General features: G+C 42.6%; 1 protein-coding gene across 6 annotated transcripts in view; it reads right to left on the bottom strand.

Moving 5' to 3' along the window:
- Nucleotides 1–24,886, bottom strand: part of slc36a4 (solute carrier family 36 member 4) — a 261,847-nt gene extending 236,961 nt beyond the window's left edge. For 3 of the 6 annotated variants that reach the window (XM_014163297.3, XM_045703959.2, XM_014163304.3), the window contains exons 1-8: nucleotides 24,754–24,886; nucleotides 20,473–24,233; nucleotides 19,896–20,017; nucleotides 17,002–17,140; nucleotides 16,687–16,777; nucleotides 14,056–14,144; nucleotides 8,588–8,683; nucleotides 6,743–6,827 (exon numbers count right to left, since the gene is read on the bottom strand). In XM_014163297.3, coding sequence (XP_014018772.1) covers nucleotides 6,743–6,827; nucleotides 8,588–8,683; nucleotides 14,056–14,144; nucleotides 16,687–16,777; nucleotides 17,002–17,140; nucleotides 19,896–19,914 — 519 coding nt within the window. In that variant the 5' untranslated portion in view covers nucleotides 19,915–20,017; nucleotides 20,473–24,233; nucleotides 24,754–24,886. Of the gene's footprint in view, nucleotides 1–6,742; nucleotides 6,828–8,587; nucleotides 8,684–14,055; nucleotides 14,145–16,686; nucleotides 16,778–17,001; nucleotides 17,141–19,895; nucleotides 20,021–20,472; nucleotides 24,234–24,753 lie in introns of all 6 variants that reach the window. The other 3 variants (XM_014163300.3, XM_014163299.3, XM_014163298.3) reach the window with 3 other exon arrangements.
- Nucleotides 24,887–25,214: the final 328 nt, after the last annotated feature.

The raw sequence follows: 25,214 nt of genomic DNA on the forward strand, positions 1-25,214 counted from the left end.
ACCCTGTCAACCTTCAGGAAGGAACCTTCCGATAGACCTTCAGATAGAGATCCCACTAAATCTACAGACTGCAATTAAGGCTACTGCGTGTTCTCTCCTCGCCAGACAAAACCATTTTAGGAGCTTATCATGGAAGTGAAGAAGTGGATTGGCCTCATGCTTGTCGATAAGCAGCTATCCCACTTCTATCAACAACAAAAGCTTTTCCCAGAGAAAAACGATCAAGAAACTTTCCGGGATTAATGAATATTCAACACAACACCAGGGAGTGGACTAGAAATGGGAGGGGGTAGAGGAGATGAGGGAGGGGGGGGGGGTTCCAAATGATATCCTCATGATTCCATCTTATCCCACAGCTCAGACAGGCTAGAAAGATCAGGGTTTCATCAAATTAGACTGTCTGCTATTACATTTTATTCATTTAGCAGACACTCTTATCCAGAGCCACTTAAGAGTAGCAATTAGCGTTAAGTGCCTTGCTCAAGGGCACATCAACAGATCTTTCACCTAGTCGGTCGGAGGATTCAAACCAGCAACCTTTCGGTTACTAGCCCAACGCTCTTAACCGCTAGTCTCCCAGTCCCAGAGGTGGAGGGCTACGAATGCATGGAGAGAAATGGTGCTACCTGGAAATACAGTGTGTAATTCGTTCACCCATTAACTCGCTTCTAATTATCATAAGTCACTCACTCACCACCTCAAGCTACTCAAGGTGTTTTAAATAAAAACAGGTTTTCAATTGATGACCTTGCTTTAAAGACTGATTAAATAAATCTAACTAAAGAGCTTATTAATTCGTCATATCGCCCCCATTCACCACATTCTCGATCCATCTACACAGCTACTCCACGTCACCCATAAACCATCAGCAGTATGAGCATTCAAAAAGTATTCAGACCCCTTCACTTTTTCCACATTTTGTTACATTACAGCCTTATTGTAAAATGTGTTATTTTTTTTATTACTCAATCTACAAAACACAATGCCCCATAATTACAGGCAATGCCTTCAACCTTATAGCTTGGTTTTTCCTCTGACATGCACTGTCAACTGTGAGACCTTATATAGACTGCTGTGTGCCTTTCCAAATCATGTCCAATCCATTGAATCTACAATCAAGTTGTAGAAACAGCTCAAGAATGATCAATGGAAACAGGATTCAACTGAGCTCAATTTCAAGTCTCAGAGCAAAAGGGTCTGAATACTTATGTTTAATACAATACAATTTTTTATACAATTTTAATACAATACATTTAATACATAATACAAATATCTAAAAACCTGTTTTCGCTTTGTCATTATGTGGTAGTGTGTGAAGATTGATGAGGATAAAAAAAATGTTTTAATCCATTTTAGAATAAGGCTGTAACGTAACAAAATGTGGAAAAACTCATTGGGTCGGAATACTTTCCGAATGCACTGTATGTAGCTAGCTGTTGTCATACTATGAACACATACAGAGATGGGTATGTACAGGTAACTGCCAAAATAAAGGAAACACTTAAATAAATGAAGGATACAAGAGAGGAAGAGGTGAAGCGAGATGTTTTACTCCGCTCATAATCTTTCCATGAAAATATGCAGACGAATTAAGGAATTTAAGGTCAATGAGAAAAAGTGTTGAAGTTGGTCATCAAACTGAATTGCTAATTTGCTTTGTGAGGCTTATTTGATCGAACAGAAGTTGTGTAATGGTTAGGTTGTTACGAACGCACTGATAGAAGTGAACGCACGTGGCATGTTGGCAACTTTGAAAAATAAAATGACTATCGGAGTTGTGCCCGTTGTCATAGCGATCATGGATATAACCCGTTTTAGCATGGACATTGAAGGCTTCCATCATTTTAAAGTAATCAACTGGGTGGGGATTCCAATGAGTTGAGAGCAATCAGACAATGAGGTAGAAAATTGACTACTTGAAAATGGAAACAGCGTCTGTGACAGCATGGGCAGCACCATTAAGGCAATAACTGCACAGATACAAAGATCTATTTCCATTTTTAGAGCAATCACTGGAATAACTTGTCAATATAATAGACATGTATAACGTGTGTGAGTGAGAGAGTGTCTCAGTCACCAGATCTCAACCCAATTGAACACTTGTGGGCGATTCTGGAGTGGCACTTGAGACCGCGTTTTCCATCACCATCAACTAAACACCAAATTCTAGTGGACGAATGGTGTCGCATCCCTCCAACAGAGTTCCAGACACTTGCAGAATCTATTCCAAGGTGCATTGAAGCTGTTCTGGCTCATTGTGGCCCAACGCTCTATTAAGAGACTTTTTGTTGGTGTTTACATTTACATTTACATTTTAGTCATTTAGCAGACGCTCTTATCCAGAGCGACTTACAGTAGTGAATGCATACATTTCATTTCATGCATTTTTTTTTTTTTTTTTTTTTTTGTGTACTGGCCCCCCGTGGGAATCGAACCCACAACCCTGGCGTTGCACACACCATGCTCTACCAACTGAGCCACAGGGAAGTTTACCTCTATGTGCTGCTGTAGGTTCAATGGCACAGCCCCGAGAGTGCATTTACTACAGTAATGTATGACTGCTTTTACAAACTGTGTTGTAAACTGAATATCTACTATGTTTATGCATGTAAGCTTGTTTGTTGTGGATGCCAGGAAATAAATAATGCAAGAAAGAGAGAGAAAGAAGGGGGAGGGTAGAGAGGGAGGGGGGATAGAGAGCGACGAAGAGAGAAAGAGAGAGAAAAGGCAGTGTGTGGTATTGATTTCATATGATAGAGCAGTACAGGGCTTCCTTCCTAGCTCTAGACAACTAGTATTAAATAATGCACACTGATATAGCCTCACATAATCCCATAAGGAGGAAAACTGAATCACATCGTCTCATAACTAAGCACCAAGGAGAGGAGATGGACACCAGTCCAGTTAGATAATACATATTGCACTTACATACATGTCCCAAAGAACTCTACTGAAATACACTGCTCAAAAAAATAAAGGGAACACTTAAACAACACAATGTAACTCCAAGTCAATCACACTTCTGTGAAATCAAACTGTCCACTTAGGAAGCAACACTGATTGACAATACATTTCACATGCTGTTGTGCAAATGGAATAGACAACAGGTGGAAATTATAGGCAATTAGCAAGACACCCCAAATAAAGGAGTGGTTCTGCAGGTGGGGACCACAGACCACTTCTCAGTTCCTATGCTTCCTGGCTGATGTTTTGGTCACTTTTGAATGCTGGCGGTGCTGTCACTCTAGTGGTAGCATGAGACGGAGTCTACAACCCACACAAGTGGCTCAGGTAGTGCAGCTCATCCAGGATGGCACATCAATGCAAGCTGTGGCAAGAAGGTTTGCTGTGTCTGTCAGCGTAGTGTCCAGAGCATGGAGGCGCTACCAGGAGACAGGCCAGTACATCAGGAGATGTGGAGGAGGCCGTAGGAGGGCAACAACCCAGCAGCAGGACCACTACCTCCGCCTTTGTGCAAGCAGGAGCAGGAGAAGCACTGCCAGAGCCCTGCAAAATGACCTCCAGCAGGCCACAAATGTGCATGCGTCTGCTCAAACGGTCAGAAACAGACTCCATGAGGGTGGTATGAGGGCCCGACGTCCACAGGTGGGGGTTGTGCTTACAGCCCAACACCGTGCAGGACGTTTGGCATTTGCCAGAGAACACCAAGATTGGCAAATTCGCCACTGGCTCCCTGTGCTCTTCACAGATGAAAGCAGGTTCACACTGAACACGTGACAGACGTGACAGAGTCTGGAGACGCCGTGGAGAACGTTCTGCTGCCTGCAACATCCTCCAGAATGACCGGTTTGGCGGTGGGTCAGTCATGGTGTGGGGTGGCATTTCTTTGGGGGGCCGCACAGCCCTCCATGTGCTCGCCAGAGGTAGCCTGACTGCCATTAGGTACCGAGATGAGATCCTCAGACCCCTTGTGAGATCATATGCTGGTGCGGTTGGCCCTGGGTTCCTCCTAATGCAAGACAATGCTAGACCTCATGTGGCTGGAGTGTGTCAGCAGTTCCTGCAAGAGGAAGGCATTGATGCTATGGACTGGCCTGCCCGTTCCCCAGACCTGAATCCAATTGAGCACATCTGGGACATCATGTCTCGCTCCATCCACCAACGCCACGTTGCACCACAGACTGTCCAGGAGTTGGCGGATGCTTTAGTCCAGGTCTGGGAGGAGATCCCTCAGGAGACCATCCGCCACCTCATCAGGAGCATGCCCAGGCGTTGTAGGGAGGTCATACAGGCACGTGGAGGCCACACACACTACTGAGCCTCATTTTGACTTGTTTTAAGGACATTACATCAAAGTTGGATCAGCCTGTAGTGTGGTTTTCCACTTTAATTTTGAGTGTGACTCCAAATCCAGACCTCCATGGGTTGATAAATTGGATTTCCATTGATTATTTTTGTGTGATTTTGTTGTCAGCACATTCAACTATGTAAAGAAAAAAGTATTTAATAAGATTATTTATTTCATTCAGATCTAGGATGTGTTGTTTAAGTGTCCCCTTTATTTTTTTGAGCAGTATATATCCAGTAACCTATTATTTATTGAATATGGACAATGATAAAAAGATGAGTCCTCTATCTCTATGGCCAGTTGTTGACACACGCATCTGCCCTCTCATTGGCTAGAATGGTACCACCAGATCTTGCCTCCGCCCGCCTGCCTTCCATCTTTGAGGACATGTATTGCCATTGTTAAAGCGGTCACTGGAATATCTCGTCAACATAATAGAAAATCGTTCTTTTAATAAACTAGTTTTTTTGTAAATAAAGTACTATAATATAAATGACCTGGGCAGACCCCATGTCCTCTAAAGAGGGCACACCTCTAGTATGGACCAATGGCAGTCCAGAATATGATCCTGGCTATGACATCAAGCTCTAAAAGAACAAAAGGCAGCATGGTGCACATTCCACCTCTGGCTAAATGGTCGCCATGGATAAAAACTGTGAAAATAAGAGTTTAAAGAGTTAATTTACAGTGAAAACAAAAAGGTATTAGAACCTAGTTTGGGAATAGAGATGTACCCACAATGCAACGGGCCAACCAACCAGCGCTATACAGATCATTAAAGCTATGTTATTTTTTCTAATTCAGAACAACTAGACACTCATATCTCATCTTCCATGTTTAAAAATTCTAAAGCTCTGGTGGCTTTGCCCCGTTCAACCCCACTGTTTGTTTAACTACCAATAGGAAGCTTTGCTCAGCTTTTGACAAATACATCTTCTGTGTGTACTCCTATATGAGCGAAAACAATTAGTATATTGAGCCTAAACACACACAGAGAGACCCGGGTCAGCAGTAAATGTTTTCTGATGAACTGAGACCACCGAGAGTACGTAGTACGGCAGTTAGCAGAAGGCCTAATGATGCTACATGTTTGGATTGAGGAGTTGCAACCCAATAAATAACAATAAACTATGTTAGAGATAGAAAGAGAGAGAAATAGATTTTTAAAATGTTCCATCATAAGTGTTTAAGAGTTTCAGTCCATTTCAATATAAGATTGTACCATACTTCATCACTCTGATATTACTACTCCTGGCTATGCCCTACCAAATAATCACATTTGAGTTTTGAATTAAAGAGGCACTGCATGAAGTCTTTATCATTGTCCATATGGAAATGGTTGACTATCTATGCTAGTCCATAAGGAAGAGATCACCATCTAATACAGTTTAGAAATTGTGTGGGAGCACGAGAGGGAAAGAAAGAAAGAGAGGCTGAGAAAGTCAGGCAAGCAGAGAGCTCAGAAATGAAACACCACTAGCGTCTCCTAGGGAACGTTGTGTGTCACTGCAAGTCAACCATTAGAACAGCTCAAGAGTTGGGATGACAAGAGGTAATCCTCCAAACACACCATCTAATAGAGGGGTACATCACCAAGCAACCGGGATTGATAGGTTAGGCAGCTCAGTTGAATATGGGTTATTGGTATCAGTGGTATAGGGCCAATATTCCATGGCTAAGATTCTTAGGCACGATGCAATATTTGCCAAATATTGACCAATATACCAAATATTGGCCATAGTTGGCCAATATTACGTCGTGCCTAAACCCCAAAAAACTCAGAGTAGCGTATTGCTATTATAAACTGGTTACCAACGTCATTAGAGCAGTAAATCGAAATGTTTTGTCATACACGTAGTATACGATCTATTATAAACTGGGTGGTTCAAGCCCTGAATGCTGATTGGCTAACATACCACGGGTATGACGAAACATTTATTTTTACTGCTCTAATTACGTTGGTAATCAGTTTATAATAGCAATAAGGCACCTCAGAGGTTTGTGGTATATGGCCAATATACCACGGCTAAGGGTTGTGTCCAGGCACTCCGTTATGTGTCGTGCTTAAGAACAGCCCTTAGCCGTGGTATATTGGCCATATACCACACCCCCCATGCCTTATTGCTTAAGTATACCACGGCTGTCAGCCATTCAGGGCTCAAACCATCCAGTTAATAATACCAATTCAGTATCTGTACAGGATTGATTTGGTCAGTGACACATACTTGTGACACACCCATTGCTTTTGATAGAGAGATGGTACAGAGACACTTCCACAGTCGTTTGTTTGATTGGTAGGCTTTTAAGAACACACCATATTGGTCTGTATTTGATAGGTGAGTATACGGAGACTCAACACACATCTGTTCTTGACTGGTAAGCTTTTAAGAACAACACACTGGTCTGTATTCGATAGGTGGTAATAGAGCCTACCTGTTTTATATTCTCTGCCAGGAACACAAAGTATGCACTGCAGAATCCCAGCTGTGTCAACACCAGGAAGAAGTTGACCAGGTGCCTAGAACAGGACAGGAGGACATGACAGGGACAGATAAACATGTTAAAACAGCTCTTAAATATCTGGATGGCTTATACGATGTTAGAATACAGAAGCTCTGTTCTGTATTACCATTCTACTCTTTCATATTTTATTCTATGAACATGAGGGCATTTTCACTGCTAGCAAGCCATTTTTAAAAAGTAGCAATAATAACCTAATCAGAATCCTGTCTTGACTCCTCCTCTAGCCTGTCTCTAAATATGTTCCTCACTATAGCTGGTGATTAGCTGATCCAAAATGAATCAGCATATCATGTGTAAAACTCAGAAATCTGATGTTACCGCCGCTGTAGCCAGGTGGTATGTTACCGCCGCTGTAGCCAGGTGGTATGTTACCGCCGCTGTAGCCAGGTGGTATGTTACCGCCGCTGTAGCCAGGTGGTATGTTACCGCCGCTGTAGCCAGGTGGTATGTTACCGCCGCTGTAGCCAGGTGGTATGTTACCGCCGCTGTAGCCAGGTGGTATGTTACCGCCGCTGTAGCCAGGTGGTATGTTACCGCCGCTGTAGCCAGGTGGTATGTTACCGCCGCTGTAGCCAGGTGGTATGTTACCGCCGCTGTAGTCAGGTGGTATGTTACCGCCGTTGTAGTCAGGTGGTATGTTACCGCCGTTGTAGTCAGGTGGTATGTTACCGCCGTTGTAGTCAGGTGGTATGTTACCGCCGTTGTAGTCAGGTGGTATGTTACCGCCGTTGTAGTCAGGTGGTATGTTACCGCCGTTGTAGTCAGGTAGTATGTTACCGCCGTTGTAGTCAGGTAGTATGTTACCGCCGTTGTAGTCAGGTAGTATGTTACCGCCGTTGTAGTCAGGTAGTATGTTACTGCCGTTGTAGTCAGGTAGTATGTTACCGCCGTTGTAGTCAGGTAGTATGTTACTGCCGTTGTAGTCAGGTAGTATGTTACTGCTGTTGTAGTCAGGTAGTATGTTACTGCTGTTGTAGTCAGGTAGTATATTACTGCTGTTGCTTACAATAAGTAATGAAAGGTTTCATTAAGATATATTCAATGAAGTCAAAATGAAGCATTTGAGAGGTAGTGCGAACAATCAGTCATTCTCAGACCACCACTCAAACCTTGTATTCTATTCAAACGCTACATTAAATGCACTTTTTCATCATCTATAACACTTAAGCAACCAGTAAGCATTCTGCTGAACCAAAACAGTATCTATGAATCTCAAATGAAAGGCTGTGGTAGTGAATTTAAGTGAGTTAGCCCCAATCAACAGAGAGTGCTGTTGAGAGTCAATTCATAAGATGCACTTCATAAATGCAATCCATTATCATGGGGGAGTCACATAGATTAGGGCTTCTTCCTCTATGTCAAGCATGAGAACACAGCCGGCGAACCTCAGTACAGAACTGACTGTAGAGATATGTATTGTTAACCATCCCTCCTTTAAACTTCAAACTATGGCTACCATCCCAAACTGCCTGATATACCATCATCGATTCTTACCATTAGGCCCTTGCTGACCTTTGGTATTTTATTAGGATACCCATTAGCTGTTGCAAAAGCAGCAGCTACTCTTCCCGGGTTCCACACAAAACATAACATTAATAGACAAGAACAGCTCAAGGACAGAACTACATACATTGTCACAGATTTAAGGGAATTTGAATAGCTTCTAGCACCCACTGGCCCTAAGAGGAGTCATGTGACTATAGCAGTGATGGGTCAAAAATTGACCTCCAGATGAAAAGAGCGTTCTCATCTCACCTCCCAAATCTGGCGCTCTTCCTGAAGCACTGGTAGGAGCTGTGCTCCATGGAGAAGGCCACTGTGTCACTGTACCCCATGGGAGGTCTCTTCAACCTGGGGGAGGAGAGGAGGATGACTGGCACACATTTTGTACATATTTGGTGTCACAGAGAAAGGCACCAAGAGATACAGTGACAAGAGGAAGATGGACCACAAGATCTGAGGGAATTAAAAGACAGAAAGTCTCTCTGCGGTCCTGTTCTGTCCTTATTGGGTAGGCAGAGCGACAGACAAGAGGACAACAGAAAAGAGAGAGAGACAGACAAAGAGAGAAGGGGTGGTAGATTGCTGGAAACCAGACAACAGAAGATTGAGACGGCCGTCTGAAAGCTAGTACATTGTGTTCTGGTTTGGATGAGGCGATTACAATATATTACATTACAGTCCCATCACTCTGCTGTGGACAGTCACACTCTCCGACGCTCTATTGAAATAATCACAGTGATTATTACTGTGCAGATGTCATTTCAGGTGACAGTTTTGAGGTGACCCAGTTTTTGTAAATACATCCCATATTTATTTTCCCTTTTGTACATCGTTACAACACTGTATACAGCCATAAGACATTTGAAATGTCTCTATTTCTTTGGAACTTTTGTGAGTGTAATGTTTACTGTTATATTTATTAGATTTTTATCTATTTCACTTGCTATTTATTATCAATTGTTTAGTCATTATTATTATAAATCATTATTATTGTTATTATTACTACTGTAGGCCCATTTAATAATCAAAACAATTTTTTTTTAAATAGCCCATGCAAAAAGAGTTTATTTTGTTGAGACATTTTCATTGGCTAAATCAAGTTCAAACTTTCTTTAATTTTGTGCTCCGTATTTAGATGAAAGTTAAACGTAGGCCTGTTGTAAAATAAATAGCATTAGCCTATTGCTGTCATTTGTTGGATAGGCAATCGGCTTTGATGAAAATTAATTTATTCCACAATATAAGAACCTGCTTGTATTTTCCCAAAAACAATGACTTGACTTACTTTTGATATTAAAGTTAAGCAACTTTTGGTGTGGTATGGCTATTATTAGGCTTAGCTACAGTAGGCCTATGAAGGCAGTGTGCACCAGAACTCCAAATGACTGACAGTTGAACTTGAGGTGAAGAAGAATTCTTTAGGAGAGTTACTAACAATATAATGGTTCTCTTTATAAAAATACACTACCGTTCAAAAGTTTGGGGTCACTTAGAAATGTCTTTGTTTTTGAAAGAAAAGCACATTTTTGGCCATTAACCTGTTGGGGCTAGGGGGCAGTATTTGCACGGCCGGATAAAAAACGTACCCGATTTAAACTGGTTACTACTCTTGCCCAGAAACAAGAATATGCATATAATTAGTAGATTTGGATAGAAAACACTCTGAAGTTTCTAAAACTGTTTGAATGGTGTCTGAGTATAACAAAACTCATGGCAGGCCAAAACCTGAGAAGATTCCATACAGGAAGTGCCCTGTCTGACAATTTGTTGTCCTTCAGTTGCATCTCTATCAAAAATACAGCATCTCTGCTGTAACGCAATATTTTCTAAGGCTTCCATTGGCTATCAGGAGGCGCCAGAAAGTGTAATGGGGTGTCTGCAGTCTCTGGGCGAAGTACAGCAGCTCTGTGAGTGGTCAGCCTGGGAACAGTGAGACTGAGAAGCGCGTTCATGAGAATTCTCCATTTTTTTCTTTCAGCCTTTGAATGAATACAATGTCGCCCGGTTGGAATATTATCGCTATTTTATGAGAAAAATAGCGTAAAAATAGATTTTAAAACAGCGTTTGACATGCTTCGAAGTACGGTAATGGAATATTTTGACATTTTTTGTCAAGAAATGCGCTCGCGTGTCACATTTCGGATAGGGACCTGAACGCACGAACAAAATGGAGGTATTTGAATATAACTATGGATTATTTGGAACCAAAACAACATTTGTTGTTGAAGTAGAAGTCCTGGGAGTGCATTCTGATGAAGAACAGCAAAGGTAATCCAATTTTTCTTATAGTAAATCTGAGTTTGGTGAGGGCCAAACTTGGTGGGTGTCAAATTAGCTAGCCGTGATGGCCGGGCTATGTACTCAGAATATTGCAAAATGTGCTTTCGCCGAAAAGCTATTTTAAAATCTGACACTGCGATTGCATAAAGGAGTTCTGTATCTATAATTCTTTAAATAATTGTTATGTTTTTTGTGAACGTTAAATCATGAGTAACTTAATAAATTCACCGGAAGTTTGCGGTGGGTATGCTAGTTCTGAACATCACATGCTAATGTAAAAAGCTGTTTTTTGATATAAATATGAACTTGATTGAACAAAACATGCCTGTACTGTATAACAATGTCCTAGGAGTGTCATCTGATGAAGATCATCAAAGGTTAGTGCTGCATTTAGCTGTGGTTTTGGTTTTTGTGACATATATGCTTGCTTTGAAAATGGCTGTGCGATTATTTTTGGCAGGGTACTCTCCTGACAATCTAATGTTATGCTTTCGCTGTAAAGCCTTTTTGAAATCGGACGATGTGGTTAGTTTAAAGAGAGTCTTGTCTTTAAAATGGTGTAAAATAGTCATATGTTTGAGAAATTGAAGTTATAGCATTTTTGAGGTATTTGTATTTCGCACCACGCGATTCCACTGGCTGTTGACTAGGGTGGGACGCTTGCTCGCCCAGACAGGTTAAAATGACATCAAATTGATCAGAAATACAGTGTAGACATTGTTAATGTTGTAAATGACTATTGTAGCTGGAAATGGCAGATTTTTTATGGAATATCTACATAGGCGTACGAGGCCCATTATCAGCAACCATCACTCCTGTTCCAATGGCACATTGTGTTAGCTAATCCAAGTTTATTATTTTAAAAGGCTAATTGATCATTAGAAAACCCTTTTGCAATTACGTTAGCACAACTGAAAACTGTTGTGCTAATTGAAGAAGCAATAAAACTGGCCTTCTTTAGACTAGTTGAGTATCTGGAGCATCAGCATTTGTGGGTTTGATTACAGGCTTAAAATGGGCAGAAACAAAGGAATTTCTTCTGAAACTCGACAGTCTATTCTTGTTCTAAGAAATGAAGGCTATTCCATGCGAGAAATAGCCAAGAAACTGAAGGTCTCGAACAACGCTGTGTACTACTCCCTTCACAGAACAGCGCAAACTGGCTCTAACCAGAATAGAAAGAGGAGTGGGAGGCCCAACTGAGCAAGAGGACAAATACATTAAAGTGTCTAGTTTGAGAAACAGACGCCTATGTTGATATTCCATTAAAAATCAGCTGTTTCCAGCTAAAATAGTCCTTTACAACATTAACAATGTTTACACTGTATTTCTGATCAATTTGATGTCATTTTAATGGACAAAAAACATTTGCATTTCTTTCAAAAACAAGGACATTCTAAGTGACCCCAAACTTTTGAATGGTAGTGTACATTCTGAGCGAACATTTATGAATTAGCCTCCTTCTGTACGCCTATTTACCATCACAAACCGACGCAAGTAAAGAGAATGTCTTCACTGACATTTTCAACCTTTCCCTGAAAGAGTCCGTAATACCTACATGCATCAAGCAGACCACCGCAGTCCCTGTGCCCAATAACACTAAGGTAACCTGCCTAAATGATTACCCCCCATAGCACTCACGTCAGTAGCCATGAAGTGCCTTGAAAGGCTGGTCATGGCTCACATCAACAGCATCCTACCAGATACCCTAGGCCCACTGCAATTTGCATACTGCCCCAACAGATGACAAAATCTCAATCACACCTCCCTTTCCCGACTGGACAAAAGGAACACCTATGTGAGAATGCTGTTCATTGACTACAGCTCAGCGTTCAACACCATAGTGCCCACAAAGCTCATCACTAAGCTAAGGACCCCGGCTCCTCTGTGTTTGTGCTTTCACTTGCAGATTGGGGATAGGTGGAGCTGATTGGGTCGTTAAGGTGACAGGTTGCATCTCTCTCTCTCAGCACCATTTTGTTTTCTAATCTGGTTGATTATGTTTTTGATTAGGTGTACCCTTCAACACTTACATGGATGAAGGTAAAATGTGCGTATCTCCATTACACCCCTCACATGCTTACTTTCACAGGTTAGTTTTCCTTTGTAGTTTTATACTTTGTTACTCCTTAACTGCCAACGTGTGGACTCCCTTGCTTGTCACCATCTAAGAGCCGGGTTGTGACAGGCACGACAACACCTTTCCCCCTCAAGAGACTGAGAAGAGGCTCCTTAACAGCTTCTACCACCAAGCCATAAAGACTTGGGGGTAGAAGCTTCTACCCCCCCCCCCCCCCCCCAATTTGTTTTTACACTACTGCTATTTGCTGTTTATTATATATGCATAGTCACTTTACCCCTACCTACATGTACAAATTACCTTGACTAACCTGTACTCCCGCACATTGACTCGGAACTGGTAGTCCCTGTATATAGCCTCATTATTGATATTTAGTGTTACTTTTAAAAAATATATACATTTTCATCAAACTGCATTGTTGGTTCAGACCTTGTAATTAAGCATTGAATACCTGTTGTATTCGTCACATGTGACAAATAAAAATGTATTTATATCTGAATAGCAGTAGCAGCCTGACAAGTATAAAGTAATCCATGTCGATGTCGGGAACATGGCGCCAGCATCTCTTTCTCTGTGTCTCTAGGACTAAGCTTCTCCCTTTTAATATTTATTTAGTAAATATGAATATCACACAGTGGAAGCCTAGGCATATAGGCCTACAGTATATGTATGCAATGCACTGATGCATTGATCGCTCAAATCTCGGACAGCTGAACCGTAAGGTGGACCACTATTGTTTTAGGAAGTAAAAACCAATATAACAGAATATAATGTTTTGAATACGTTACACATTAAGGACACGTAGCTGCAGATCATTTGGCCAATATCGCTTGTTTATTGATGGCGCTGGCAGCACCCATTTGGAGGTTTCCTTCTCTCTCCCCTTCTTTTGGATCTGAACAGGTCTCTCGGATGCGAACCAGCAAGGGTATGTGTCCCCGGTCCTTTACGGAACAGGTCTGTCTGTCCTCGGGTACATTCAGAACAGGTCTCAATATTTGTTTTTATTATTTATGCATATCGGGGTCAGGTGGGAAAGCCACAGATCCAACTTTTTGGACCTGTGAAGACCTCGAGCTGGTTGTTATCTGCTCTCAGCACTAACATGGTACACACACAGAGGATTTAGACAAAAAAAGTATCTCTGTCTCTCTCAGTGACAGAAAGAAGGAAGAGAGAGACAGATACAAAAGAAAAACAGAGACCGAGAGACAGAGAGAGCATGAATGGACAGAGCGGCTGGGTCCCTGACAGTTAAGTGTTTTTATTAATGTAATTGTAACAGATATCAAACACCATGACACACGAGGGGCTTGTCAGTGAGGATGCTGCTAAGGGCGTGGTGTGTGTGTGTTATTACCTCTCACACAGGTGGTGGCTACAGTGGACCAGGATGTGCATACAGTGAACACAGACCACACCCATCAGCACCAGGCAAAGAGGCCCCACCTGGAGAAATAAAAAACACACAAAGAACAGACTGAACATACTGACAGTAACGTCAACACCAACTGAAACCAACTGTGAACCAGACAGGAACACTACAGCAAACATCAGTCCATAGTAGTGCAAACGCATCAGATATAACCCTGAGAAATAGGCTACTTCTCACTTACACACAACCAGTAGTGGGATAGCTCTGTGATATTCTATGTATGTCACGGAAAACATCATTTCACATAAAAGTGTTGTGATTGTTATTTTGATAGTAATTTTGCCCTGTTCAGTTTTGTCCCTCACACACAAGATCTCTCTGTCATGTGACATGATCACACCATCATTATGAGACAGCACAAAGGAGGGGAAATTAAGCAAGAGGATACACAACAACATTTTGGTTCCCTCCTCAACCTAGACACAATACTAGCACTGGAACATCATCAAGTCTATGGAGCCTGCCGATTCTGTGGGGAAAGTCGAGCAAACGCAATGTAACCCCGGCAACGTCAAAGATGTGACATGCAGGCTCTCTCTGTTTCACTGGTATGGTAGCAGTGTCAGATACATTCTATAGGAAGAGAGACTGCAGATTCTTTCAAACAACAATTTTAATATAAGATTTGCAAAAATGAAGCAATCAACCATCACTAAGAATAGTCAGAGTTGAAAGCGCTACGAATAAGTTCTCTCAGCTTTTATAGAAAAGTCCAACCTCTTTGTCTATGTGGCAGTTAGCAGATGTGTGCAAACAGGGGTGAGGAACATAGTGTTTAAAAGGCGTTTAGCTTGTCTGTGTAGATTAAGATAGACGACGTTGCCACTATTGTCTGTTCCTTCCTGCATGTTTCCATACAGAGGAGTTCCTACAGATAGTACATACGGGATGTCACATACTGCAGTCGCACCCGGCTCTTATCTGTATGCCCAGACTTATAACTAAGTCATACAAGACAACAAGCCAGCATCAGGGAAGAAACACTAGCATAAAATAATGGACAATTCTCTAAGTAAAAACAGCATATTATGTCTAATTTAGTCATTTTCCACAACAAGTGATCTGTGCCTGCTTTTGGTCTGAAGCTAACCTCATTTCTCAGTCTCAATTGCAACAGAGCCGGCTGGTAGACGAGATTAGTCTCTAGTTTACAAATTGACCTGATTGTCCTTTGAAACAATGACATTTGTCTAGCCTGATCATATCCTCCTTTGTCCGTTTAGCAAATGGAGGATTCACAGGAAAGATATGAGACAAACTGATCTGAGATCAGCCACTAGCCAGTGCCACAGCTGCACAGCAGGCAGACACACAGGCAGGTTTATACCATGGTGCTGAAGCATTGGTGGTGGAGACTAGTTTGATGAACACCTCACCAGCTGATTAAGCAGGCCTTGCTTCAGAAATCTACAGATTCAAATATTCATCTGATATCACATCCATGACACACAAAGAACTTTAAACCAATGTACATGATTGTGTAATTGCACACTCACATCCATGTGTAATACTCAGAGATAACAGTTGTGTGCCCTGCCCAGTTAGCGGGGGCAAACCAGGTCAATAAACATACAAGTCTACATACAAGTTACTATGACCTTTGAACTGTATGACACAGAGGCCCAAATATAAAACCCCAAATCAACTTAACATGAGCCAGGATCCACAGCAGGGAATCATTGTCTGTAGACAGAGGAGACTAGCAGGTCCACTGACACCACTTACAATGACTCCTAACTCTTCCACAACACTACATTAACACACCTGAAGGCTTGGAGCTTAATGCCTATGTGTGTATTCATTTGTACAATGTGTGTTAATTTCTGCTCCTCTGTCATACAGACTGGTCCAGTAAAACACAGAAACTGAATTGCTGGTTAAATCAAACAATGGAATCGTGAGAATGATCTTATCATGTGTTTTATATAATTACTTCCAATGAACATTCAGATCAGAGATAACCATGTAATACATATTTATGCATAACCCATATTCATGCCCAGTCCATTACCGTTTCTTGCCTTGCTTTTCTGTTAAAGCATTAGCGAATCCCAATCATTTTTACCAACTAATATCAATGATGTATAATGCAATGCTGTAGGCATGACACATCGCGCAAGTTCTCTCAGTAACTTTACAACCAAGGCCAAGTTTTCTGAAACACTTCTTTGCCAATATAGTGGGTTCCCAGCCTTTTCTCTGCCTTGACTCTCACAAGAGATTTTTTTTTCTTCTACGGAATAAACCAAAACAATCTTACAAGGTACTTACAGCAGTACACAAGGACACTAATGTAATGTAAAGTGTGACCCAGCCCTGTTTGTGTTATGGTGTGCAGGGTGTAAAGCGGCAGGTAGGCTAGTGGGGAAGAGCGTTGGGCCAGTAACCGAAAGGTCGCTGGTTTGAACCCCTGAGCAGACTGTGAAGAATCAGTTGATGTGCCCTTGGAGTAAGGAACTTAACCCTAATTGCTCCTGTAAGTTGCTCTGGACAAGAGCATCTGCTAAATGACTCAAATGTAAATGTAGTAATCCTAGTGGGACATTAGTTACTCACTATGACCCCTGCGTTGCGTACTGCCAGGGGAAGACCCAGCAACCCAGTTCCAATGTTCCCTTTCAGCAGGTGGATGAGAGCCTGAGTAAACCTGTGGAACACAGAGGGTTCGGATTAGGGGTCCACTCTGAGACCAATGTAATTTGATCTTGAATGGCATGGGAGTCAAACTCAATTCCTGATGGGCCTCAGTGTTCACTATCACAGACCTGCAGTACAACAACTCTAACCACTAATAGAGAATGCCTCTATGTTTCAGAATCTGGTATTTGAAGTGTTTCATGGTTGAGGTAGTTGACAGGTGTGTTAATTTACGTGATGCCCTGGTGGCTGTTTCCCAGCTCATAGTGTCTGACAGGTAGCAGCTCTGGATCCTGGTCCTCTTCAGAGTTCTCCTCCTCCTGCCCTCCTCCTCCTCCAGGGTTCTCGATGAGGGGGGTCATCACCTCCATGTCTGGAAGGGTTAACCAGGAGGTTAGAAGTTAAGGTCAGTCACTAGTTCAGTTTTCCTTAATCTAATGCTCCCTCCCAAATCGAGCCCTGAACACCTAGCCCCTAACCATCTGAAAAGATAGGATAGGTAATAGCTATATTTTTAACACCTTTCATGAAGTAGTGTATTAGTATACAAAAGATTAAGAACACCTGGCTCTTTCCATGATATAGACTGACCAGGTGAATCCAGGTGAAAGCTATCATTCCTTATTGATGTCACTTGTTAAATCCACTGTGGTATTATTTAAGATACTCTTTGAAGAGGTAGGGTTTCAGATGTTTGGCCAGGGTAATGACAGGGGCAAAGATCAGTTATTCATTCTATTGCAATCCTATTCTTTAACCTTTGAGTAGATTCACTCACGGCAACCTCAACCTCTAGCCACACACAGGGAAAAGAGAAGAGACCATGCCTTGACTTCCTTCTTTGCAAATAGTCTCTTCACTCACTCTACCCATTTAAGAAACTACAATAACAACAGTGTTGCTCCTACTTTCTCTGTTTACATTGACATTGAATGTCAATGGACTGTTGACATTGAAATACTACCAGCTAAATGTATTATTAGACTGACTCAATTGTAAACTATAATTATGTGCTCTCTTTGTCCTTGAGAATGTGTTCTTAACACTAAGAGCTGGTCTAACACCATGCCCAAACCAGACACGCGAGTGCGCCATCGTGCGCAAATTGATTTTGTCCCCCCACGCCAACACATACAGGACACTCAGGTTGAAATATCAAAACAAACTCTCAACCAATTATCTACATTTGGGGACAGGTCGAAAAGCATTAAACATTTATGGCAATTTAGCTAGCTTGCCGTTGCTAGCTAATTCATCCTGGGATATAAACAGTGAGTTGTTATTTTACCTGAAAGGTCCTCTACTCCGACAATTAATCCACACATAAAACGGTCAACCGAATCATTTCTAGTCATCTCTCCTCCTGCCAGGCCTTTTCTTCTTTGGACTTTATATGGCGATTGGCAACTAACTTTCATAATAAGATGTATTACCACAACCAACCTCAATTCATCTTTCAATCACCCACGTGGGTATAACCAATGAGGAGATGGCACGTGGGTATATGCATCTAAAAGCCAATGAGGAGATGGGAGAGGCAGGACTTGCATCGCGTTCTGCGCCACAAATAAAAGCAACTTCTATTTTAGCGCCTGGCAACTGAGACGCTCGTTGGTGCAATGATTGAATAACGTGTACATTCACTTTGCAAAACTCGCGCACATGACCAACCGGTGTGGTCAGCATGTAACACCATGCCCAAACCGGACGTGTCACGTGCGCAAGCTTTGCAAAATAAATGTACACATACATGTTATTCAATCATTGCACCCACACTGCTCGCGCACGTTTCCGTGCACCAAAATAAAAGTTGCTTCTATTTGTGACGCAGAATGTTCTGCCTCTCCCATCTTCTCATTGGTTTTTAGGAACATATACCCACATGGATGAATGAAAGATGAGGTCAATTGTGGTAATGCACCTTATTATGAAAGTTAGTTGCCAATCACCGTCCAAAGAAGAAAAAGAAGCTTGGGAAGAGAGATGCCTAGAAACAATTCGGTTGACCGTTTTATGTGTGGATTAATTGTTGAAGTAGAGGACCTTGTGCATTTCAGGTTAAATTACTCAATGTTTATATCCCAGGACAAATTAGCTAGCAACTGCAAGCAAGCTAGCTAAATTGCCATAAATGTTTAATGCTTTTCGACTTGTCCACAAATGAATATAATTGGTTCAGAGTTTGATTTGATATTTCAACCTGCATGTCGTGATCGCGTTTGGTGTGGCGGGACAAAATCAATTTGCGCACATCCGGTTTGGGCATGGTGTAAGTCTGAGGCAGCAAAGAGGTGTACTTTTCTGTAGAGCAAGAAAGAGGTTGTGGCTCACTCACTGTTGGAACAATTTATAGAATACTTTAGCTGCCTGTGTCAGATCTATTTAAACCACTTAAAACCAGTCCGCTAACGTTCTTCACTAACATACAAAGAAGAACATTGAGGTGGAAGCTCAAGGCTTTAAAGACACTACATCATGGACTCTTATTTCACAGGATCCAATCTTTTTCTTTCAGCAACTGATGCTTAATGCTCAGATCAGATGCAATGCAAAGAGTTGACAAAGATGCCATGCAAAGTGGTGGAACCAGGAGTGTCAGTCAGCAAGTGTTGAATCTCAAGTATAAGTCTCTCATAATGTTATGCTAATAACTACTGGATTATTACTATTATACTAGTATTATTCCTAAGAAATGTCATATTGGTAGTTCATTTAATGAGTGTCTCTTAAACCTTCAATAGATTAATAGCAAAGTCTTTAAACGGTGGTTGGACATCACAATATTGTATGGGCTGCTCTAGTCCACTGGTTCTCAACTATTTTTGCTTACTGTACCACCAACTGAATTTTGCTCTGCCTGGAGTAACCCTGAAGCTCCCCCTCATGTTCATTTTACCACTAGACCTATGGTCTCATGAATCTTCTCAAGTACCCCCTGTGGACAGGCCTAGTACCCCTTGCTGGGAACCACTGCTTTAGTCACACCAAAAAAAGAGAGGCTACTGTACGAGAGGGAATAAAAAGCACGGCTGAATCCGTTTCCACCAAAACGTTGAAATGATAGTTGTTCCCTTTAATTCCGACCCCTAAATCACAGCGTCATCATTCCCAGAGAGGCTAGTAGCTACCTAGCTGTTGCGAAGGCATCCTCCACCGGGCATCTGGGCAGCAGTCGATACAGACAGTCCTGTCACTGTGTGGCGGTTAGCCCTGGCCAGGAAAGGGCGAGATGGGTAGGCTTGCAGTTGGTCTACTGACACAATAATATAAGGAAACATCAACAATGTTATTGATTAATCTTCACAACGCTATTGACACGTTGTCATTTGGCTTGCTCGTAGAAGACACCAGCAAGCTCCGTGATATTACAGACATTGTAGCCAACTAAGCTAATAGCAGTTTAGGCCTATCGCATAATGTATTGCAACGTATCTAAACAGAACGTGCAATTCACCGGTTTTGCAGTAAAAGTTGTGGGCTAAAATATGCCGGCAATGTAAGAAACGGGGTAAATCAGTGCTATTGTTGTTTGAACGAACAGACAAATAGAAACGTAGCCAGCTATCAAATCTGTAGCAGTGTTATTATGGATACAATGTAACAGCGACAGCAGTGCTATCAATTTAACGTGGCTCTATGAATGATGTTAATGCTAGTTACGTTGTAGTCTAGTCGTAAGCAGTGTGGGGTTCTGAATGATCCTACCAAACTGTCTCGCGGTTCAGTCAGGGAAACTTGCTACTTCGGTCGAAAGCTCTGTCAAAACCCAGACGTTCCTGTCGAGACTTTTTGTTGTTCTTTTTGGATGGATGTTGAAATGACCGGAACACTTCCATTGAGTTTATGAATTCATAGCTGTCCTCTTTGGTTACAATTTCATTACCAGGTTGAAATTCTCCGGATTAGAAACCGTAGAACAGCATATTTTCCTTAGCCGACGAGATGTGGTAAACGTCACACCAGCTACAATTGTCAACCCGGGAGAGGGGAGTCTTAAAGGAAACGTGTCCATTTATTTACGATTCCTCTTGCAGTTGTGAAGTTATTTCGCTTCGTGCCTGAAGTAGCCCCAATTAGAGTTGGGTTGACAGTCATCAACTCTTCACCCCTGGCTGGCTGGATCCCTTGCAGTGATGCAGTCCCTGTACAAATCTGATGGCATGTGAGCTGAACTAATGCCCTGGTCCCATATTGGAACAGTGTAGTACAATAGTGCAGCTATTTTTACACAAATGACCAGCCTGGTCTCATAGACTTGATGCAACAGAGTAAATGTAAATCCGGGATACTCAGTGCCATATAGACCCTTTCTATGTTTGCAAACATTGCCGCACAAGGGTGATGTGTGCAAGTTGGTGGCAGAGCAAGGGGGGTGTTTTTATGGAACACCAGCAAAATAAAGCCTCTATTTACATGTTGCTTATGAGTGCATTTCACACTACTTTTGGTTTATAATTTGATTTTAAGGCTTGTATAAATGTCTTAATATGTTTGTCATCGCAAATCAACTGCATTATACTTTTTTTAAAAACACTTAAACTTCAACCTGTAAAATGGCTCTTTGGCTAGCTTTTGCTACAGTCTATATCAATGTGTGTTAGTATTCTAGCTAACAACTGTTGCATCCAAAATAGTTATTTTGCAAAGATCACAACCAAATGTAATCTTAGTGACTATTCAAGCAAGAATCAAAACATCATTGTAAGTGTATGAGAACCCCAAAAAGTTGTTTTGTTTGGAAGTAATCAAAATGTTAATCTAGGCTATGATGAATGGGCGCAGATGGCAATGGCTTTCTTACTGCCGTCAAGAGTCACGCGCATCTGTCAGTGTGTCATGTATGGCAAAAGGGTCTATACTAAATGGGGGATTCAGATTTACATACAGAATAATATGAAATTATCTGAGACCAGGTTGTAGCCCAGCCAGCAACAGGTCACACTCACACAATCTACTGTATGTACCTATATGTACCAGACCAGTGTTTCCTCTGTACTCATTTTGCTGTGGGGGTGCGCCACGGCAAAATCATTGCCACTACGCAACCAAAACAATATGGAACATGAAAAAATATTTCTGCTGAGGTGCACTGAAGATGCTAGAACATTCTACACCTACTTTTCCTCTGCAAACAAAACAAGTAATTAATAGAAAAATCAAACAACCCCATGGTATAATAGTTGATCTATTTACCTAGTCAGCTTGTTGTTGTGTTCCATGCTAGATAAATATTCCTCTCTTGGCACATTCATGTTATAAGTGCCACAGGGAGGGAAACATGCATTCTGACAAGCAGTGAATGCACAACAATTCTTGCAATTGCAAAAACAACAGTTTTAATGGCTTTTGTTAAAAAGTGGGAAATCCCAGCTTTCTATTCCTGCTTTATTTATTTATCAACTCCTAAATATGAGCGAACTGAGCCTTTTTAAACCCAGGGTTTTTAGCAGAAGTATGGTTAAGCACGAGGGGAGAGTGGGGCTAAATATAACACCGGTCAATCGTAGGGTGACTTGGGTTACAATGCCTCTCTACCTTGGAGGAAGCAGTAGTGGGCCCCCACTCAAGATCAGGTGGGGACTCCCCAACGGAGCCGGTGTCTGGAAGCCAGGGCCAAGTGGAGGGCACGTTGCTGGAGATGAATTGGACTCCTCATCAGGAGCAGGTGGGGGCTTGTCGTTGGCTTCTGGCGAAGCCCCCCTAACTGAAACAGGGATGACTCTTAGTCTAAAGCCAGGTGGTGGCCCCTGGGCTGCAGCTGGTAGGAGAGATACTGGGATTCAGGCTGGGAACAGATGATGGAAACAGGCTGGGCCCTCATGGATGGAGAATGCTGCTCCTCATGCCTGGCAGACAGTGAGTCTGACTTGACAGGGGTAGGCTGAGCTCCTATAGCAAGAACAGACAGGAGGCTGGAGCACGGAGTAGGCTCGGCCCCATAGTCAGTGGCATACAGGAACCTGAGGGAAGAATGGGTTAGCTTTGTAGGGATCAGCAGTAACCCTGGGGAAGGTGGCTGACTGGGCCCCATCTTCAGTAGCTGGTCTGGACTCCAGGACACAGTAGGCAGAGCCCCTGTGGCTGGAGCAGCTAAAGAGTCCACCTCGTTGATTAACTTCGGCTCTGTAGCAGGAGCGGGTGGCAACTCTGGAACAGTGGCTGGCTGCAGACTACTGTTGACTGATGGGTCCTTCGTGGTGGCAGACTGAAACACCTCGTCAGGAACAGGCTGGATACCCATGCTGAGGGTGAACTGAGAACCAATGGCAGGGACAGGTAGACACACCCTGGCACCATCAAGGGGCTGATACTCCACACTGGGAGTGTCTAGGAGCTGACAGGTAGGTATTTCTCTTAGCTGGACGACTGGTGGAAGAGTAGCCTCCTGACAGGTGGAGTGAGCACCGGGACTGAGGGAACTCATAGCTGCTGGAGGAGGCTCTTGGTAGCCGCACTATAGGCTTGGAGTCACTGATGACATGGCAGTAGTGACTCATCACATGCTGGAGGCCACGTTGGGGGGGGGGGGGGGGGGGGGTTCAGGCCACTCACTGTTGTCATACTGTCCATCACAAGTCGTATCTTCTTTGTTGGTTGATTGCTTTGTATGCTCAACCAGCTCTAACGCAGGCCGTGGTGGTGTCAGCTGAACTTTATCTGCTGGAAGGATACCTCAGCATGAGGGCTCTGTAGGGGCTGGCTTAGTGGGAGAGACTAGCTATAGACTGGGATGTGAGCTGCGGCAGCACGGAGAGGAGAGTCTCGGCGAGCTGTACCATCTCTTCTTGTTTCTCACGTAGCTGAGTGGGCCTGACCTGCATAGCTCGCTGGGACTGCCGCAGCTGGCCTCTCTTGCTCAATGTACTTTCTCGCTAGCTCGTGCTCTGTAGGTGGCTTCCTGTGTTCCCAGGGACTGTTGTAGACCAAGGACAGATCTCTATGTTGCTCCTTACTCTGCTTACTGTGGCTCATCCTTCTGCTCTTGTGGGTCAGATGAGGGTTTAGAATGGCCCTGTACTCTCTGAAGGTCTCCAACTCATCTGGAGTTGTTTCATCTGGCCTGGCTGGAGAGGAAGGGACTGGGTGGAGTGAGGGGTGTCATCTTGGCAGCTCCCTCCATGCGAGGCTGAAGGTCATCTTCTTGTCCATGTGTCCTGTGCTCGTATAACTTGGATAAGGTGAGGCTTGGTGCCTTGGATGATCAGACCAGGTCCAGGCTTCACCTGCTGCATCTTGATCCTGGAGTAAACACCTTTATCCGGCTCGAACAGAACACAATGTTAGCGAGGACTTGATGGACTGTATATTCTTTAGGTTAGGTCTTACTTTATGTGTTCGCTCCCGTGTACTGGTAAGGGCACAGATGACAGTCAGATCCATACTACAGTATGACAGTATGTAGTATGGATGGGCTAGGGCACTTAGTGGTCTGGCAACTTGCTTCAACCAGTGTGTGTCTGTGTGGTCTGCAAGTAAAGAGATAAATAAAATAAACAATAGTAAATGACAGAATACTATCTCCAATTCACATCTCTCATAAACAACATGACTATGATGACTTAATGCTATACAGGACCATACAGTGCAATACAACTTGAATGTGACTGCACTAATTTGAGATTAATGGGGTGCCGCCGCACGTATACTACAAAGCATAGCACTATCATATTCAGTACTGGGCTACAACTGCACAATGAACTTGAATTCCTAGAAACAGTGAAATACAATGTAATACCCATATAATGATGTACCATACACGTATACAATTACAGGGTATATAAACAACGCACTGGGGGACATTATTCTTTACAAATACAGGCTTAAATGTACGAAATGATATGACAACCAAAACAGTGCCAACCAGCTCACAATAGCCAAGTAGCTCGCAGTATAAACTACTAATTAGCATAACCATAAATCTGACATTATCGTCGCAGAGTGCATCTTCAGACATAAACCGCTGAAAGATATGAAATATGTACTTACATATCAACAAGGACGCACAATGAAACCTAACTGGTGGGAAAACACAAGGATGGCTGGAACTTTCTCTCACTTAACTTCTCTCGAGCTGATCTTCTTCTCTGAGCTGGAGATCACCCAGCATGCTCTGCTCCACTTCGCCGGTGGGCGGAGCTACAGCTCTGCTATGAGGAACTAACGTTACTGATATGATTAACCAATTGGATATGACACAATTGGGGAGAAGAAAGGGGGGGGACATATAATAAATGAACCAGTGGTGTAAAGTAGTTAAGTAAAAAACTTGAAAGTACTACATAAGTTGTTTTTTGGGGTATCTGTACTTTACTATTTATATTTTTTACAAATATTACTTCACTACATTCTTAAAGAAAATGATGCACTTTTTACTCCATACATTTTCCCTGACACCAAAAAGTACTCATTACATTTTGAATGCTTAGCAGGACAGGAAAATGGTCTAA

Source organism: Salmo salar, chromosome 20 (genome assembly GCF_965601325.2).
Source record: "Salmo salar chromosome 20, fSalSal1, whole genome shotgun sequence".
NCBI lineage: Eukaryota > Metazoa > Chordata > Actinopteri > Salmoniformes > Salmonidae > Salmo > Salmo salar.